Consider the following 20296-nt stretch of genomic DNA (forward strand, 5'->3'; position numbering starts at 1 on the left):
TGGCTGAGTTTGTTTGTTTTCAGTTCCCAAACCAATTATCTGTTGGAGGAAATGGCGTGTCTTGCTCTCAGATATTTATAGGTAAGGTCAAACCCCTGTGGAAGGTCTGTAGCAGTGTTTAGTAGGCGTGGATGCCTCAGCCTTGTGGAGTTCCCTGGGATGTGGTGGATGTGCTGCATGGTGTGGACACTTCCCTGCAGCCCCCCAGAGTGAGGTCTCCTCGATGGGCTGCTCTGCCCTCTGAGAGGGATGAGCTGCTGCTGTTCCTGGCTTGCCTGGATAGGGTAAGGTGTGGTATCCTCACCATGGCTCTCAGCTGGGTTTGGCTGCCTCTCTTCTGCTGCTTTTCCCATAGATTCTCTGCATCCAGTGCTTACAAGGCTGTTGCTTCCTCCCTTTTGCAGCAGCAGAGCTGAGCTTCAGCTGTCCTATTGAGGCTTTTTCAGGTGCTTGTGAATACTTAAGTTCTCAGTCTCCCTTTCCCATCAACACTTTCTTTTTCTTTTTTCTTTGTGCCCTCCAAGCTGGCTGAACCACAAGAGCTCTCATTTCAGACCTGGTTGTTTACTGCTTACCTGGATTTTGCACGAGCCATTCAATGTGCTTTGCACATTATCTGTTTGGAAAGGATTAATTCAATTTGCTTGTGATGTCGGCTTTATTTCAAATATACCTGTTGGACCTCTCCCAGAATGTGGGGTGTGTTTTCTCCTCCTGTGCAGCAGGTGACTGGGTAGCTGCCCATGGGGCCCTGGTTGGTCACTCTGTGGGTAGCCCTGCCCAGAGGTTTGTGTTGTGGTCACACCGAGGGTCAGGAGCTGTGAATTGACTGCTCTCACTGCTGTGCTTGTGGAGTCTGAACAGCAAAACCAAAGTGATTTAGTGTGTGGTGAGGAGAAAACCCGAAGGAAGAGAGAAATCAACACAACACCATGTTTTTAAGAGCTCAGGTGCTTTAAGTGTTCTTAATGGGAGCCAGGTCTATCCATCTGTCCTCAGCTGGGGCTGGGCTGAGAAGGGGCTGGATGGATGAAGAAGAGCAGCACAGATGGTGCTCCTGGTGGGTAGAGTTCCTCTGGGAAAACCTGCCTGGCCTCGGAGCACCAGACAGGCAGCCCGAGGTTTCTCCAGCCTCTGGCTTCTGGGCTGTTTGTGCTGGAATGGCCTCATCCGGTGTCTGTGGCTGCCCTGGGCTCTGCCCCTGCAGCCTTGGTTCCCTCTGACCTGTGCTTTGCTGCTCAGGGAGGCAGCTGCTGGTGTGCATCGGAGCAGGACAGTGGGGTGGGGACACCTGGAACGAGGGGTGATGGAGGGGAGCAGCCCAGGGAAGGATGCGAGTCTCAGTACTCAGACTGCTCCTGAGTTGTCTGATAAATGGTATCAAACATGTGGAAGATCTTTGCTCACTAAGACTTTATTCTGCTTGTAGGAGAGGGTTAATGTGAGAGAAGAATTAATGAGTGTCTCAGTAGAACTTCTGCTTAATCAAGAGGGTTTTGCTGGGATGTTTGGAGTGGGGGAAGGGGGGAATCACCAAGGCCTGTAAGAACAATTAAAGCAATTAAAGCACAGTTAACTGAGCTGCCTTTTGCAGTGGTAGATGTTGCCTGTTGTGTTTTCCAGCAGGCTGCACTCATGTGCTTGATGACACCTGATCTCTCCTCCTTTTGTCTTCATTTCAGGTCCCCCTTCCTTCTCAGCAGACACTGCCATGGGCCCTCCCCAGCTCAGGATGCTGGTATAGCAGCAGGTGGCTGCCATCCAGAGGACCTGTGGTGGGACATCCCTTCCCACTGGGACATCCTCCCGCTCCCCTCTCTCGGCAGAAGCCATGGATGCCCACGTGGACCTCCTGACCGAGCTGCAGCTGCTGGACAAGGTGCCCACGCTGGAGAGGCTGCGGGCAGCCCAGAAACGGAGGGCTCAGCAGCTGAAGAAATGGGCCCAGTATGAGAAGGAGATGCAGCACAAGAAGAGGAAGCATGAAAAGAAGAGAAATGCTGTGAACAGAAAGAAAGTGTCTTTTGAAGCCAGCGTTGCTCTGCTGGAGGCTTCTCTGAGGAATGACGTGGAGGAAGGTACGGCACTTGTGCCTGGCGGGTTTTGTCTGGCTGCCTGTGAGCTCCATGTGGTGTGAAGTCCTCTCTGGTGTGCAGAGGCATCTGTGCTGTCATCCATGGACTGCCCTTGGTGTGGTGTTGGGGTTTAAAGCGTTGCCATCTCTGATACAGCTCTGAGGTCCCCAAAGCCCCGTGTGACACCAGCGTTACCTTGGTTGGCATCAGGAGTGGGTGCATGAGTGCCAGGATAGGGCAGGAGTTGTGACTGAGGTTTGGGTGAAGGAAGGCAGCTTTCATCTCTTTCCTTCTCACACTTCCTACTTACAGGAGGTGTGAAACACTTCCTTGCCTTCTGGGTGTGCCTCTCAGTGGTTTTATGGAAGTCTGTCGAAGGGATTTACATGTCAGTGTAAATCTCTTCAGCTTCCCTGCTTGAGGGCATGGATTCAGAGCTATGTGGATGGATGAATTTTTTCCCAAAATACTGGGAAGCGTGGCTTTGCTTAGTGCTTCCTGAAGAACAGAACTGCAAATTGTTCAGAAATTGGTTTAATTGCACCATTTCAAAGTGGATGAAAGTGCTTTGCTTCTGCTACAAAATCTGAGGGGAGGAGAAAAAAATGTCTAAAAGTCGATAACCATTAGCCTCAGCACAACATGGGGGAAAACCTGTGAGCTTTGGGGAGCTGGAGAGTGCTCCTGCAGAGGAATAAAAATATCTCTTGCAGCAGAGCTGGAGCAGCCTTTGGGGTTGGTGCTCTGCAAGGTAGCGAAACTGGTGTGATCTTCCTGATCCCTTGGCATGGCAGAGGAAGGTGCTTAGGAAACCTGGCCAGCTGAGCATCTCTGCTAGAGAATGCTGCTCTAGTTTGCAGCACCCTCTGCAAGAGGCGGTGTATCCTTGCCTGGTGTGAGTGGAAGGCGAGGACCTCATCTTGTCTCGTGAAGAATCTCCCCAAAGTCATGTCCCTGTTTCTGAGCAGGCCTTTTGTGCACTGTAACTTGTCCTTGTGTGTGTGTTTTGCTCCTGTTTGGAAGCAGAGCATGGACAGTGGTGGCACTGCCTGGTCACTGTCACTGCATTAGCCAAGCCCTGCTGTGGCTCTGGTTCTGTGTGCGTTTGTGACCTCCCTGGGACAGCAGACCTGTGATAATGCCCTGGAACTGTAGGCTTTTATTTGTTCCTTCCATGCTTTAGAGGTTTTGTAGCTCTTTCCAGCTCTTTGCTCCAGTGATCCCGTGTTTCTCTCTCTGAGCTGTTGTGGTCTTCTAGGAGGGCTCCTACAGTGAAGCCAGCTGTGAAGCTGTGAGTGCTGGCATTGCTTGAGAGGACAGGTTTGTGACTTGTAGCACCTCTGCCTGTGCTGGCAGGTATTGGCAGGTTGTGGTTTGGGTTTCATACCCAGCTGTTCAGCTGCTGCTGACAGTGTTGGGGCAGATGATGAGAGTTTTACCATCTTCCTCTCTGTGCAGCGCTGGTGCCTCTGCTCAGCACTGTGGTGGGGGGTGTGATGGGTCTGTGAGAGGCCCAACCTCGTAGTTTTGCTTTTAGCTCTTTCTGGTGTGGGATCTGGGCCATTTGGAAGGAGGAAAGCTCCTTCACTGTCTGTCCTACAGATGCTTTCTCATTTTGTGAGGGGTGCAGGAGTGGTGGAGGTGTTTGTGACCAGGGCCTGGGGAAGGATGGCTGTGCTCCCTGATGGCAGCGAGCAGGCAGGGCTGCCGTGTGTGCAGGCAGTGACAGCAGTGTTCTGGTGGCAGGGTCCTGTGGACAGTGGTCTTGCACCGCGTGTGGATGTGGATAGTTCACTGCTGAAGCTGCAGAGTTGACCTTTCAGCTCCCAGCTTCACTCTTTTCCTCCTGTGAGGGAAAATCCATTGCTGAAGATCTCTTCTGGCACCATAATCCTGTTGACCTTTTTCCATGGGCTTGCCATGGTGGGCTTGAACCAGCAGTTGCTCTTTCCAATGTGATGCTGGTGATAAAACTCAAATGTTGTAAAGCCACTTCCTTGCTGATAGAAAATCGACCTCCCCACCCTATGGAGAGGACGAGGGGCAGTATTCCCAGGGCACAGGTGCTTCCCAAGTAGCTGGATTTTTCAGATGCCTCACGTTTTTACAGTGAATTTGTTTTGTGCTCAGTTGATTTAATTAATCAGTGTGTGGGCAGGTTCTGTGCCTGCTCTGCCCCCTCTGTGATGTGGGACCAGTATAAAGAGAGGAGGGGACAGTCAAACCCAGGTGCCAAACTGGCAAAATTCCTTATCAAGGAAGTGAGGAAACTCGTGGGCTTTCAGAGGTCCCAGGTGATCATTTTGATATATGAATCATCTTTTGTTTCCATGTGGGATGTGGAGGGGGAGGTGAAATATAAATGATTAAGAGGTTGGTAAGTCAGTGTGAGGAAGGTTGGAGCTGGGGGCACAGCTGGCACGTGTCACCTCCAAGCTGCCTCTGGGCGGCTGTGCCATTTCCATTCCTTGTGACTTTGCTGTTTATTTTTATCATTCTCACCCCTGAAGTGGGAGAGGGGAGGGTGGTAGGTGCTGTGCAATGAAATCAGGGAGGAGAAAGTGGAGCTGGGCAGTGAGTTGGCTCTTTGTCCAGGTGATGGCTGAGGCTGTGGTGTGTATGACCACCTCCTGAGGTGGTAGTTGAGCCCTGTAGGATGGAGCTGGTGGGTGCAGAACCCAGCCCCGCTCTTCAGGGGTCCTGAGGTCCTGGACATGCTGCTTTCACTGTCCTCTTGCCAGGGTGTAATTGAGAGAGCTGCTGTGGGCCAGGTGACAAGTGAAAGGCAAGAGGAAATGGCCTCAAGTTGCACCCCAGGGTAGGTTTGGGTTGGTTATTACGAAAAATTTCTTCACCAAAAGAAATGCCCAGGGCAGTGGTTGAGTAACCATCCCTGGAGGGATTTAAAAGATGCATAGATGTGGCCCCTGGGGACATGGGTTAGTGGTGGCCTTAGCAGTGCTGGGAGAATGGTTGGACTCGATGATCCTGGAAGGCTTTTCCAACCTAAATTGTGTCGTTTTGGTGGCCAAGCAGTAATGAAGGCTCCTGGGGACCATCAGCCCCAGCGTGGGCAGGAGCTGCGAAGGGGTGATGGCTCCTGTCAGTTTGTGCCTTGCATCTTCTGCAACAGCTCTGTCAAAACATCCCAGGTTTCACAAACAAGCTGCTATTAAAAGCTCCTTTGGATCTCTGCTGACAGAACCGGGGTAAGGAGCACGCTGCACACACGCTGGTGGCAGATGTGAGCGGACAGTCGTGCTGGGGACAGCGAGGTGATGGGCAGTGACCCCACACCGAGGGCAGCAGTGCCCCTGGGCTGCATGGTGCTGCCTGGACCTTCAGTTTGGCAAGCTGAGATAGCTCCAGACAGCTCGTCGGTGAGCTCTAAGGTGGGAGACCAGAGCACTCCCAGCTGCCAGACTGGACCTGGTCCCCTCTCCTCTGTGGGAATGCTGGGGAAAGGCATCACGCAGCAGCACCATTTTAAGTGGAAATATGTTCAAGTCTTCACATGGCTCTAGGCTCAATCCGAGCTGGTTTCAAAGGGATGGTGCAAAAGGGAGGACCCTCAGCCCACACAGAGCTTACAGGGAGTGTGGTGCTGGATGCAGCCTCTGGGCTGCTCCGATGGCTGCGAAGGAGTTGCTTTATAATGCAATAAAAGAATGCTTTATGAGCTACTGTACTGATTGCAAAGGATTTGTGAGAAGATAAGAAATTGCTGAGGGCTGTGGCCCTTTGAGGCTGTTCTGCGAGGTGATGGACTGAAACCATGGAGAGGAAGCTGGTCCTGCCATTCCCAGGGCAGCACCTTGTCCCCAAAAGCAGCCAGGGCTGTCGTGTCCAGGTCTTTCTACATCACTGAGTTCCTCTAAAAGCAGCCTCAGAACATGGGGAGACAAGCTGGTGTTCTGTAAACTGAAAGAACAGATCCCAGAGGTGGGTAAAGTGGCTGCTTGTACAGACGTGTGGCATTTGCTGTCTGGAGGTCCCTTTGCACACCTGGGCTGTTTGCTGGGGGAGCTCCCGCTTGAATGACACCAACTGGAGGTGTTGGAATTGGCTTCAGGGTGAGCTGGGCTCCCTTCAAGGAGCCAGCAGGGAAGTAGAGACCCCAAGGATTGATTCACCTTCCAGCAGTGCCGGAGGTGCCCTGGTTTCTCCTGCTCTGGGATGAGAGGTGCCTCCCACAGGCAGCCGCTGCCCCCCCGGCGATGGCTGCAGGAAGCATCGCTGCAGAGTCCTTCAGCTCCCACCTCCTGGCACTTCATCCTGCAAGCAAAACTTTATCAGAGCCAGAGAGTTGCATAAAGCAGCGCTTCTGCAGGAGTTCAGCCGTGCAGATCCTTATGGCTGGTGAGCCTGAAAGCGAAGGAAAACGCGAGTTTGGTGACCTTGGACTTGGCATTCGGCAAAACAGTTCCCAGCGGCAGAGCAGAGGGCGTAAGCTTGGGGCTCACTGGGTCCTGTGGGGGAAGATTTCCCTGGGGAGGAAGCAACTTGTTCATATAAACACATTCCCCCTGTTCCCTTTGTGCCATCCCTCAAATCTCCCGTTCCTGTGCTGTGATGCCGAGCGAGGCTCATCCACCCCGACCACGCTCCCTTTGCACCTCTCTGGAATAAACCCAACCTTGTCATTTGCAAAGGCACTTTTAAAAGAGGCCCTAATTAGTGTCTATAAATTGCTTTCTTTAACCTTTCCAAGCTGATGTGATCTGTTCCCTTGTTACTTCAAACCTTTTATGAGGTGCCTTAATTTTCCATCCACATCATTACTCTACTGAAGCTTTTTTGTGGGGTTTCTGTGTCCAGGTCTGTGAGTAAGTGCATTTATCTGTCTGAGAAGCTTTTTCCCCTGGGTTTTGTGCCCTTTGAAGGGCTCTGAAAAGAAAAGATCTCTTATCACCATCAGTCTGAGTGTGCATCTGGGTATTTGGGAATGGCTTGAGACAGAAATGAGAAGTTTCTTTTCAATAACAAAGGCATTTCTTGAGCTTTAAACTCACTGGGTGTGGAAATGAGAGCTGTCCTCTTTAGGAAGCTGCATGTGGGAGCCCTTGGAAATGATGAATTTCGTTAATTTTGTTAATGGGGGTTGGTGTGTCTTCCAAAAGCAGACTCATGTATTTGGCCACATTTTAACTTGGCTTTTTCATGCAATTTGGATGTGATGCCAATGCGGGGTGATTTGCATATGGCAGCTAACTAGAGGCATCTGGGAGTGTAAGCAATATTGAATCAGCAACTTTCTCTGTTGTCATAACACATAAATATTTTTTAATTTTTTTCCCCTACTCTCTGAAATTCAATCAAGTGGGGAAATTATATTCATAAGAGCTTCAAATGCCAGCTTTTCTGTTTTGAAATTAATGGTGGAAGTCCACCTCAGGTTTTCCTGGCATGAGGCCCTCTCCTTCCCCAAATCTGAACTCAACTTGAACAATTCATTTGAAAATTTTTCTTTAAACAAAGAAGTTTGATCAGAAAATTTTATTTTTTTTTTCCCCCCAAAATTTGGTCATTTCCACATCATTTCATTTTCTGGCTTTTACATGTGTGCTGCCTCCCACCGTTTCTGATACCACTGAAAATATTTCTGGTGTATTTTGTAATAGAATTACAGGGTAATGAATAAACATTGCATTCAAACTGCTTGTCCTGCCAGTAAGAATGGACTGTTTGGGTTTAAGGTGTTTTTAATCAAACAGGGATTGGCTAATGACTGTTGTCAAGATTTCATTTCTTACTAGACATAGCTTAAGTCACTTAATCACCTTCCAACATTTGGCTACAGTGTGTTTTGGAGGAGAAACTTGATTCTCCTTGGTTGCACGTGCACCTAAATACAAACTGGACATTTCTTTGGTTTATTGGTGTTGTCAATGGTGTTAGTGTGGCTGTGTGAGGAGTATTCCTGCCTCCAAAGGAGATCTGGGCAATGGGGAGGAGAGGCTGGAACTCCTCAGGTTGTGCCTGCAAGGTGCAGTAGGTAGGATATGTAAGGTCACCATCTGCTCTCAAACCCTGCCCAGCCAAATCACGGCAGGGAGGGCTCAGGATGCAGCAGCCGCCTTCGCCAGGAACGTCAGACTTTTGTGAGCCCAAGGCAGATTATCAATGGGACCTTAATTCAACCAGGTGCCTGGAGATGTCCCTGCCTACAGGTGCTAAATCAGTGGCATTTAACCTTTCCCTTCCCTGTGCTGGCTGCTCTGCTTCCTGTGACACGGAGACAGCCTTGCATGCCTGCTTGTTTCCTGGTGTCTCCTCCGAATGTCGAAGCCGGCACTTCCCAGTCTGAGCCTGGAATTACTTGCTGATACGTCAGTGGCTCTTTATAGCCTGTAACTTCCCAGCTTGGTTGTTCTTGTGTTTTCTCTTGAGGGGACCACTGCCTGCCATGTGCACGAGGGGGGCCAAGGCATGGCCGTGGATGGGATGGAGCACTGAGAGCAGCACGCCTGGCTGCCTGCTCGGTGGGATAACGCCTGGAAGGGCAGACCCTACAGCCCAGCCAGGTCCTTGCTCGAGGGGCTGGGACACGGGGTTTTCTCGTGCAGGCAGTGTGTTTCTTGCCTGCCTGGCTGCCTTCCCAGGTGTGTGCTGTTTCCTGCACTCCATTCACCGCGTGTTTTGTCCCACTCCGATAGGGAGGAACCAGAGAGGATAAACAGCAGCTCCGTCAGGGACCTCTGGTGTCTTCTGTGTAATAAGCAGCACAACCCAGAGTGAAATTTCGTCTGCTTTCTCTCCTTGGCTGTGAGCTCTGAGAGCCAAGGCTCTGTCCTGCTGCAGGGCTGTGTTGTGGGGTCTAATGCAGGGATGTAGGACATGAGCCTGATCGATCCCGAGAGCTCTCTGGCTTTTTGCAGCATCATTCTGTTTTCAAGTGTATTTTGTAAAACAACCCCCTGCAAAACAGCCCACAACCAAAACCACAGGTCTGCAGCCACGTATATGATTGTTCTCTGCAAATTTATGTTGGTGGGAAAATGAATACTTTTGGGGGTGAATCCTTCTTGAAGGGTGAAACATGATGTTGCTTCTTTACCCCTGGTACGGTTGAAAATGCATTTCCGGCCAGGAAGAACTTGCCTGTAAGCTGTGGTTGCAGGCTCTGCTTTCTGCCCCTTTCTCCTGGTCAAGGAGAACTTGAAAAGTGGATTAAATCTATTTTTTTTCCAGATTTAAATTCCTGGCTTTCTGGAATGGGGCCAGCTCAGCTCAGCTGGTGTAGATTTCTCCCTCCTAGAATCATGGAAAATAGAGGTTGAGAGGGCCTCAGGAGGTCATGTAATCCACCTCCTGCCCCAAGGCAGGATCAACTGTATCTAAAATGTTTGCTAATGAGGGTGGAGTTAGGTATCTTAGTGTATTTATAGGCATCTCCACAACACCAGAGCACACCTACCTGTGCAAGTGGCCCTGCTTCTCATTCAGTTGTACATATTTTTCCTACTTGCTTGTATTTATCCTCCTTTTTTTTTTTGCTTTGCATCTCATCCTTACGCTTATTGACTGGGAGTTTTCCTACTTCCGTGAAGAATGCTGTAATTCTTTCTTTAATAGCAGTTGCTATGGCAGCTGGTTCAGGCAGTGCCTTATAGCCTAGTGCAGAGCTGCTTCTACAGACACTTCCACTGCTTGTTTTTTCCTCTGGAGCCAGCCCAGATCTTTGGGAAATGTTATCATTCACTGCAAATGTCTTGAGAAGAAATAAAATTAAAAAAAAAAAAAAAAAAAAAGATGCTGGTATATAAAAACATCCCCTAAGCCTTGCCCACCCTCTAACCCAGCACTAAAGGCTGCTAAATATTAGGCCAGGAAGCCAACTGTTTAATTCTGGCTGCTGGTGCATTTGTAATCAAGAGCCAAGATGCAATCAAGCACCTTGCCCTCCCTTTTAATTCGGGGAACAAGAGCCCATGTGCAGCTCCTAGCAAGCAGATGCAGTTTCCACTGAGGTCCCTGCAATTTGCAACTTTTTCTTGCTGGATGTGGCTTCTGGGTTCCCTGGATAGCATGAGGTAGGCTGGCTGCAAATGCCTCTCATGTGGGAAAGGGGCTTTAGTTACTCTAGGGTGTTTCTCCTGTTCTGAATATGTTTTTATAGCAGTTTGCAGCATTTCTCAGCTTAGTCAAGGTTTTCAAGCTAGGCCTTAATTCACATTTCCCTGGTGGTCTTGTCTGCTGTGCTGGGCTGTGCTTTCAAAGTGGCAAGAAGGTCTCTGCCTTGAGTGTAAGAGCATCAAGCTCTGAAATGTAGTGGGAAACTTCCAAAGTCTCATTTAGCTTTGTCTGCCTTTACCTGGGCTGATGAGAAATCCTGTTAGATAAAAAGCACCACAATCCTCCAACATAACAAAACCCCAAGCAATGCCCCCCCACCAAACAGCACTCATACTTTTTTGTTCTGAGGGCTACTGCTGTAGAGTTAACCTCTAGAAATGGGAGACTAGAGGAGGAATTAACCTCAAAGTCACTCTCACACCGTTCTCCTTGCTTGCACCAGCCCTGTTTTAGCCTGGTGGCAGCTGATGGTTTTCATGGCAGTTACCTGCACACAGCTCCTGTTTTGTCCTGTGTTACACCTGCATCTGTCTGGACACATCCATGTTTTAGTGGGTGGCACCTCCAAAGTATTTCCAGTTGGAGCAGCAAGGGTGAGGGGCGAGGTGCTGATACTTCCGTGCTTCTGGTTGCAACGATAAGGACTAAGACATGATGGCTTGGTGTATTCATGGTCTTTTAAATTATCTGATCTGAAGGATTCTCTGTGTCTGTCTTACCAATAACAGCAAATTTTTACCCTGTTCAATAATGCGGGATGAAAAGCACAAAGTCCTTGCGCAGGAAGGGAGAAACTCTGCTGCACCAAGGTTTCATTGCTGCAGGATGTTTGTGGTTTGCCGCATGACTTGGGACAAGGAATCCACCTGGAAATCCCTTGCAGCTCTCAGCCTCTTGGGGCTGGAAAGGTGCAGTGACCCTGCCGTAAAGGACAGCTGTTTCACTCAGGTTAAGGACATGGAGAGAACTTGTGTGTCTGCCAGCACTGGGGTCAGATCCCATGTCCTGTCAGAGAAGACAGGTGAGATCCGACCTGGGGCGCGTTGATGAACCCTCTGGAGAGTCTGTCAGCTCCACAGAGACCAGGACCTCACTTAGAAACCTGGGGCTGGACAGCACACAGTGCTCACATGGAGAGCAAGTTTCAACCTACTTAGAGCTCAGACTCGTCCTGTGCCTCTCAAACTTTTCAGACCTGGTTTATTTTATCATTTCAGATCCTGTCAGTTTGTCTTTAATTAGCAAGGCTGGATCAGGGCTCCACAGGAGCTTAAATGGGCCTCTTCTTTTAATTAAAATTTTGGTGTTAACAGCCTGAAATAGCAGGCGTTAGAAAGAGCCAGAGCTCCAGTGAAGGAGGACAGTCCCCGTGGATCTGCAGTGGCATCCTCCTGCCTGTCAGGCAGTTATCACAGGGGTTTCTTTCCCCCTAAAGCTGGTGCTGTCACAACAGTGATGCACGTCCTGAATGTGAGATGAAGTTCCAGTCTAGGCTGTAACCAGCCAGCTTTCAACCTGCTGCTGGATGCTGTGCCAAAACCACAGCCTGGCTGGTTGGTAGGTGACAGTGGGTCATGGAGAGGTGCTGCAAGTCCATTTTGCTTTTATTAAAAGGGCAAATGAGTTTAAAATTTCCTCTGTAAGGGCACCTAAGCAGGATTCCTTTTGCTTTCACAGGAAATTTATTTCTTATAACTTCAATCATGCAGTTGTGAAATAGCTATGAAAAAGCTGCTGCTCTGTCCCCTGACCCAAATTACTCCCATTTGTGGCAATTTTCTACCACTCTTTAGAGCCACGAAAGCTGTCATCTGAGTACAGGTCAGCACTGGATCTGTAGCATGAATTCAGGACTTGGGTCATCATTGCACTGTATCAGTTGGTGCTCCAGGATTTGCCACGTGTTCAGTAATGGGAATGTTTGCAGCACTGATCTGTCAGTTACCCTACAGGGAACAAGCGAACAGGAAATATTTCTTGCTTTGCTTACATCCAGAGACTTGTCTTGTAGCTCAAGGGCAATATTTGTTGACTGATTTTTCTCCTGTGAGGTGGGATTGACAGCGTGGATTGCAGATAGAGGTGGAAGGAGCTGTGCCCAGAGCAGGGCAAGGGTGATGAGCCAGAGGTGTGGCCATGTGGCTTTGCTTGATCCTTGTATCATTCTCATGCTTCCACAAATACATTCCTCACTCAGTCATCCTGGACCAAGCTCTGATAGGAACACCTTCAGCTACCACTGACTCGGGGTTTCCTGTGGATCCTTGAGCATTTTGGCACAGACCTCCAAAGATATTTGGGTATTTTGACTTTACTGCAGTCAGTTTGGTTTGGTCACCTAATGCACTGTGCTCCACAGGGCACAGAATCCACGTGAAGAGCACTCAGCTCCTTCCTGCTGGATGCTGCTGTACAGACCACCCCATTAATCACAGCCCCATGGTATTAAAATACACTGGCATGGCATGATCCCTCAGGGGTTACCCTGAGCAGAACCAGGAGTTGCCAGCAGCAGTGAAAACATCTTGTGTGTGCCATGGGGAGGAGTAGATCCCTGGGACAGCCAGTTCCCAGTTTTGGAAGCTGACCCCGGTGCTGTGGGCTCCCCACCCTCCTCCTTCCCTTCCTGCAGGAAGGGCCTGTGGGTTTTCCAGCCGTGGAACAGGAAAGAAGTGGGGATCCTGTTTACCTACCCACTGAGCTGCTCACATCTGTTTAGAACTCCTCCTCATCCACACTGCTCATGGCTGTGGCACCTCATTTGTCAGCTGTGCTTCTCTGCTGGACCCTCTGCAAAGAGCTCCTCATGGAGCATCGTGGGTGGGGGTCCTGAGGTGTCACAGCTGGAGAGGCCTTCGAAACCCAGCGGGCTGAGCCATGGGGTTAAGAGCCCAGCACTGGTTCCTGTGTGACTGGGACATGAAAATAACAGCTTGGTCACCCAGAGACCACAGGATCTTGGGACTGGAGGGCATGAGGAGGGTGTTTATTGTCACTGCAGTGGGCAAAGTTGGTTTTGCCCTTTCCCAAAACAGCTTCTGCGTTAGATCCTAATAACATCCAATGCAATACCAGCTCCTTGGGAGGTGTCAGGTGGTGTCTGATTCGTGTCAGGAGTGTGGAGGTTTGGTGGGACTCATGCAAAGCCTTGGCTGTGTTTATTATCTCTCACTAAAATGCGAGAGGACATTGGGCTGTTTTATTAGGGGCATCCCTTTGCTTTTGTTGCGATGTCTGAATTCTCCACAGCTGGGGTGGAAGCCAGGAGGGTGAAACATGGAACTGTGAGTGGAGAGGGTTTGCTGGTGGAAATACTTATGGGGTAGGTGAAGGGGAGGCTGGAGGTCTTCCTGTCAGAGCAGGAGGCACAAGCTGCAGGATCAGGGTGAGTGGTGCAGCCTGCCCTGGCTCTGGGGCAGCCTCCTCAGCAACAAAAACCTCTTTAGATTTGGCACAATTTGTGGTGTGGAGAGTGATGGTGTAAAATGCTGTCTTGGGGGCATAGGTGTTTAACCTGAACAAAAGTGTCAGCCTGGGAGTGCGTTTGCTATGGAAAAAAGCTGTGTACCTGTGCTCACACATCCCCTGGGACATGCACAGCTCTGGAAAGCAGCAGGCTGCTAAGAGCATGCGGGAACACAGCCAGGGTGGCCTTCTCTGAGACTGCTGGTGGCGGGGAGCTTTTGTGCTGTCATTATCTCTGAGCAGTGAGTCCTTCCCGTGGGGTTTGGGGACAGCAGGAGTGGCTTCAGGGAGCTTTTTACCCTGGCAGCCCGGGTGGGTGTTGCTGCAAAGGGGCCCTGGCACTAAGGGAGAGGCTGGTGACTGTGCTGGCCATGGCACAGGGTGCTGGGGTGGTGGCTAATGAGGAGCCTGGACACCCAGCAAAGCACTGAACGCTGCAGTCAGCTGAAATGAGCCCCTGGCAGCAGTGGTGGCAGCTTTGAGTAGCAGTGGGCTCATCTCAGGCAGCAGAGGGTTTGCTGGAGGAGGTGGTGGCAGGTTCAGGGACCAGGATCTGTGTCAGGCTTTCCTCGGGAAGGCAGGCACGGTGCTCCTGGGGTGGGTGTGTGTTGTACTCCTGCAGTATTCAGTGCTGCAGCATGCCAGCAGCAGCAGGGATGTGCCCTGCCTGGTGTCAGGGGCTGTGTAACTACACCGGCCTGCACCCTCAGGGCAGGATGCTCAGGGGCCTGTGCATGGCCACAGCCAGTGCTGGCACCAAATCTGGTGCTGTGTGAACTGGGCTGAGCCAAAAGCCGGGCTCTGGCAGTGCATCCCTGCCCTGCTGTAACCAGGACAAGGTGCCCTGAGCAGGGAGAATGGCACTGCCAGGAGGCAGTGACTATCACTTACTCTATTTAATTAAATTGGGGAGGCTTTTTTATGGCTTATTTAAATTTTTTTTTTTTTTTTTTTTTTGTTTATTTAATTTTAGTTTTAATGGAAAGAGGATTTGGTAATGACTTCTTTTGCAACACATACCTGCAAATATGACTCTTTTCACCCAGCTCGTGCACTGAACCATGCAACTTGAATTTTGCTGGTTGATTAAATCAAGATTTATTCTGACATATGGCAGCCCTCCTCAAGCTGAAGGAGACAACCTGTGAACTTTGTATGTTTTGAGGACTGGCAGAAGGAGGAGCCTTGGAACAGTTTCACACTCTTCCACAAAGAAGGGCAGCAGCTGAGGGGGCTGTCATTATGCTTGTAAATGCTCTCAGCCTTTAATTAAATTGGGGAGGCTTTTTTATGGCCTATTTAAATTTTTTTTTTTTTTTTTTTGGACAGTTGCTTAACTGGGAAAGTAAGCTGGGGAAGAGAAGCTGTCCTTGTTTAAAAGGGTCTACCCTTAGCTCATAAATCTGGGCCAGACCTACTGGTACATGCTGGTGCTTTGTGCAGCCCTGGAAAGGAAAACAGGCATAAATATCACTTTATAGCTGTTCTGCTTTGCTCCATAATCTGGATCAGTGTCTCTCTCCCTCCTAATCACGTTAGTTTTCTTTTGATCTACCTCTGTTAAGGAAATCTAAACTGATTTAGCTATTGCCATCCATTTTCCATTTGCCTGATGGCTCTTTCCACAAGGCTGTCTCAGCTCTACCCTCATTACTGTTGAGTTGTCCGATGCTGTAGCAGGTGACACTCTGCTGTAGAACTTTGTAAATCTTAACCAATATTCACTGGGATTTTTTTTCGCAGATGTTTTGTTTCATTTTTGGACAGATTAGTTTTAAATTGGCAAATGCACCAGGCTTAAGGAGAAGACAATTGCTACTAGCTGCCAAAAAGAAAACACTAATTATCAATCATGTTTTATTGAGCCTCTGTTGAACTGATTTGCTTTAGAAAACATAATTTTCTTGTACTCTAGCTTCAGGACATCTGATTTTTGAGAGTTCTGCTCTCTTGATAGCGGTGATGTATGATACAGCATAGAAGAGAGGAAAAAATTAGCTCAGGATTAAAATCTGTGACATCTTGGAATTTTAATCACCTGCTTTTAGGAACACAAAACCATTTTCTATGCTGATGTGCCATAAAATCATTGCAGATGCATCTTCCTTGTCACTTCTGCATGAGGAGCCTGTCCCTGCATGTGATTTACAGCACTCCCAGCCACAGCAGAGTTCAGTGAATGCCATGGCTTGTTTGGTCTCGATAGGTCCCAGTTTTCAATACTGTGAGACAAGATAAGAACAGTTGGGGGAAGTCTCAGTGTTCCTGCCTTGCTGTGGGGCTTGGCTGCACTTGCTGTGACTTGGAGCAGCAGCAAAGCACCGACTGCCTCTGGAATCACCCATGTCTTGCAAAGCTGCTGATACAGTCATTAAGTAAATCAGGTGTTCAGTGAGTTGTTATTATCCACTGTGGTTATGTGTGATGGCCAAAATCTCTCTCACTGTGCTCCTGGTGGCTGTAACACGCTCAAACTGCCCGCTGGGAAAGGCAGGTGGGGGTGAAGGAGCATCTTCCCTGCTGGCTCATGCAGCCCCTTCCCGACTGCAGACTGGGTTGGCTTTTCTCTTGGGGTAAGTCCAACAGGGCAGTTTTTATCCAGCTGTTTTTCTTGTGAGAGGGAAGCGTCATCCATGAAGGGAGATGCTGTACCCTGTGTGGCATGGACACGTGGGAGCTGGCCCAGGAGTGTGGCCGAGAAGGACTGGTCAGTGGGTCAGCGTAGCCTGGCCCCTCTCCATCACTGCTGGCTTTTGCTGCTGGGAATGTGCTTCATCAACAGCAGATTTCTCCGTATTTCCAGCAAGACTGTAGGAAAGGAAGGGATTTCCAGCCAAGGAGCTGGGAAACCTTGTCATTCAAATCTAGTTCACTCTCTGAAGAAACTCCTTGATTTACATACTTTGTGTGGGGGAAGGAGGGATCAGATGGTTGCAAAGCATCTCAGAACTGCTGACAGTGTAAGGACCTCCTTGTGAGAGCTCCTGTTCCTTTCACAGTCCTTTCAAGAACCTCCTTTTAATGCTTCTTGGAATTTTACTGCAGAGTAGAAACCCAAGGGAAGGTTTGTGCATCTTGCTGAGCTCTCTGGGGCTCAGGTGTGTCCGAATTCCCATCTGACCGGGACCCTCCTGGCTGGTGCTGCGGTGGAGGAGGAGATGGCTTTGCCTTGCCTCCTGTCCCCTTCCCAGGGTGACTCTGCAGTTCCCAGCTGCTGTGATTTGCCTGCTTGTGCTGAGCTTTCCTCTCTGCTTTTATGGGTGTGTTATTTGTTAGACTCTCTGGTGCAATATGTTCTTCTTCTTAACGTCTTTGATGCTGCTGTGCGTTACAGGCACAAAACACCTCAAACCCATCTGGTTTGTTGGGTCTGTGTAGAGAAAGAGCCCTCCTGGGGAACTGGGGTTGCACTGGAGAGCCAGGCTCCAGCAGCAGAGAGGGTAATGCTGTCTGTCCCAAAAGCTCTCTGTGTCACCCTGTTGTCCTTAGAGCCCACACAGCTGTTCTGTCCCCAGAGCAGGTACGGGGCCGTTTGCTCCATGAGGGATGTGTTCCCTTGCTCCAGTGCTGCTGGTGCCCTGTTGGGTGGAAGAGGCAGCACCAGCAGTTCCTTTGTGTTCCTTTCCTTCAACCCAGAAGCGGGTGGTGATGTGTGGAGAGCTCGGCCACCAAAACACGGCCATCCCTCAGTTGTAGGTGGCACAGATGATGCAATTTATGCAACCAGGGCCCATTTTAACTCACTTATTGCTGGTGGTCCCCTTCCTCCCAGCTCTGCTGGATGGAGGAGAGGTAACAGTCCTGTCAGGATGTGGAGCCGAGCTGGGGTTACAGCTGTGGGAGGAGGCAGCACCCAGGGCAGAAGACATGTGTGGCCTTCACGTGCTCACTTCTCTAAGGGAACAACTAGAATTTGGTTCAGGGTTTGTAGGTCAGGTTTCCATTATACAACTGTACTGGTTGCAGCTGCTTGTGTGAGATCCAGACCTCGTTGGATGCTTCTGGTGGGGAGGGCTCCTTTCCCTGGGAGTGATTCTTTATGACCAGATGAACAGAAAGAAATGGGTTTCTCTGTTGTAGCACTAACTGGGTGCTGATGGAGGGTTAGAGTGGGATTGCCTCAGCCTGTGAAATGTGAGAAACATCTCAAAAGCATTTTTTTACAAACAGCTGACTGGAAAAATAATAAATTTTTTTAAGCCTGTGTTTTTCCCAGACAAAGGTGAACTAAAAACAGCTGGGGAGGGACCTTGTGCTTGGTCACAGATCTAGCAATGAGGATCAGATCTTCTGCATCTCCCAAAACAGACACAAGTGCTCTTGGCACAAGTCACGCTGAGCTTGTGGGTTTCTGCCCATGCCTTCAGGACAGGACTTCTTGTGTGAGGAAGGTTATACCCTGTGTTTAGTGAGGGAGAGTACAACCCTCCCACTTAATTTCACAGGAGATGAAATGGTCCATGATGTCTCCAGGAACCAGAACACTTGGATTGCTATCCTCGTGATGGTCTGTAAGGGCCCTGTCACCTTGGTTAGCCAGCCCTACTCCTGTTAATGTAGGGCTTGCTCTCAAAAAGGTGTTTAGTAGGATGCTCCAGGCCTCTTCTGCTGGGTGTTGGTTGGCAGAAAAACAGCAGAAGCTGCCAGAGTTGCTCAGTTACGCTCAGTGCTGGAGATGCTGCATTTTGGGGTTAGGAGCAGGAGGAAGCAGGGCAGTGCTGGGTCCAGCCCAAGCAGTGGCACAGGGCTGCACATCTGCCCATTCCCATGCATTCCCAGCCAGCTCCTGGACCCCTTTGCTGTCACTGGGATCCACCTCTGCAGCCTGTAATTAATGCTGTCAGCAGAGTGGTGTAAGCAGCCACTGCAGCATTAATTTCTTTGATGAACTTACCAAGGTGGGTTGAGCTACTGAAGCATTTTGTTGTTCTTGTAAATGTTCAAGTCAAAATATTAGAGGGTGGAATCGGTGGGAGATGGCACAAAGCTGGAGCCTGGCTTTCCTCTTGCCTTAATTTTCAGAATCGGGGTTATTTTAGTTAATTTGATCATGTAGCCTGTTCTCCTCAAGCAGCATGGCAGGGGAGAGGCTCTCTCCCCCTTTACTCCTCGGTGTAAGGGGTGCAGTGAGTACAGGGCACTCTGCCACTAACCAGGAGATGGATGTCCCCGTTCTTGCACTGTGACAGCTCAAAGGTGGTCCGTGTGCTCAGGCTCTTGGTAGTGTTAAATATGTAATGAAAAACTCCCCAGTGAGAGGGATCTGCTGGTGGGGGAGCTCTCAGAAGCAAACTGGATGGGATAAAATGGCTCATTAACAACACTGGGTTTACTACAGAAATAAGCAGTTTTCACTGCTGCTGGGAGGAGAATGGTCCTGCTGTTGTTAGTGGCAAAACTTAATGGGGAATTTTAATGGCTGTTAATTATTTTGCAAACTGCTAATTTATTGGGAAATGTGATATAGTTTGGAAAACTGAAGCAGTTCTCCACTGGTGCAGAAAGGAAAACTAGAACTCCTCTGAGCTGCCTCTTGCTGCAGAGGCTGGGGAAAGCATTTCACTTGCAATACTGATGTGGAGACTTGGTCTTTCATCCCAGGATTAGAGTCCTCTCGCAGGGATGAAGGGAGGGAAGTCAACAGATGGTTGGACTTGAGGATCTTAAAAGTCTTTTCCAACCTTAGCAATTCTGTGATTCTGAGTGGGATATATTATGCTCTCTCTGCTCCCTGCTGTTGCCTGTCACTCCTTGTTCCCAGCATCAAGGAGTTGTGGCTTCAATGTTCAGAGATACTGCTCTGATAAGTGGGGTGCTTTGAACCTGTGTAAGAGCTGTAGGAATGACATATTTTTTTAATTTGGTGGTTTAAACCATGTCTTCTTAAAAAATGTATAATAATAATATAGTTATATAACACGTAATAGATATAATAATAATAATAATAATAAGATCAGTGTGTAAACACAAAGCAATGAATTAAAAAAGAAAAAAATCAGTGCATGCACAGAGACTGAAGTGCTCGTCTCACATCAGTGCCCTGGCCTGAAGCAGTAAGGCCGAGCACTTTCTGGAAGAGACTTCCAGCTCTTTTCCTCTTCAGGTTAAGTAAAAGTCTCCCAGACTGCCCCTGAAGGCTGGTAGAGTCCTGAGCTCAGAGCTCCAGTCGGAGCTGCTGCAGGTTTGGACCGCAGACCTCTCCTTCCTCGAGGGAGCCTCCTTGTTGCCCTGCCAGGAAATGGAGAGGTTTTCTCTCTCTGCCCATTACTAATCTGGAGGGGTTTGCTGAGTTCAGGCTGCATTGTGCAGATGAGAGATTGAAGCTGATGGAGATGGCTTTTGAAAGTGAGGTGAAAAAGGAAAGTGCTGCCAACCCTGTGCTCAGTTCCTTTCTTTTCTGCATCAAAGTGCTGGAAGCTCAGCAGAGGAGGGCTGGCAGCAAAAGCTGTCCTCAGTTCACATGAGGCTGCACTTTGGTGTCTGTGCACGTGGCAGGGATGGGTGAAGACAGCCAGCTGGGCTTTGTTTTGCCTTTCTAAGGTCTAAATGACCTGTCAAGCTCTCTCCATGGGCCTCCCAGCAGTCACAGAGCTGTATTGCATCCCCCAGCCTGGGAACACTCATCTTCTGCTTCTTGAGGTGGTGGCAAGCAGAAATCACATGGAGCTTGTGGCAGAAGT

The 20296-nt window shown here is 49.4% G+C and overlaps 1 protein-coding gene across 1 annotated transcript in view; it reads left to right on the forward strand.

The window, feature by feature from the left end:
* Positions 1-1686: 1686 nt before the first annotated feature.
* The window catches only part of PPP1R16B (protein phosphatase 1 regulatory subunit 16B), a 41759-nt gene continuing 23149 nt past the window's right edge, over positions 1687-20296 (forward strand). Inside the window, exon 1 of the mRNA XM_008634355.2 lies at positions 1687-2078. Coding sequence (XP_008632577.1) covers positions 1832-2078 — 247 coding nt within the window. The 5' untranslated portion in view covers positions 1687-1831. The remainder of the gene's footprint in view (positions 2079-20296) is intronic.

The sequence above is a fragment of the Corvus brachyrhynchos genome, unplaced genomic scaffold (assembly GCF_000691975.1).
Source record: "Corvus brachyrhynchos isolate BGI_N302 unplaced genomic scaffold, ASM69197v1 scaffold125, whole genome shotgun sequence".
NCBI classification, from domain to species: Eukaryota; Metazoa; Chordata; class Aves; order Passeriformes; family Corvidae; genus Corvus; species Corvus brachyrhynchos.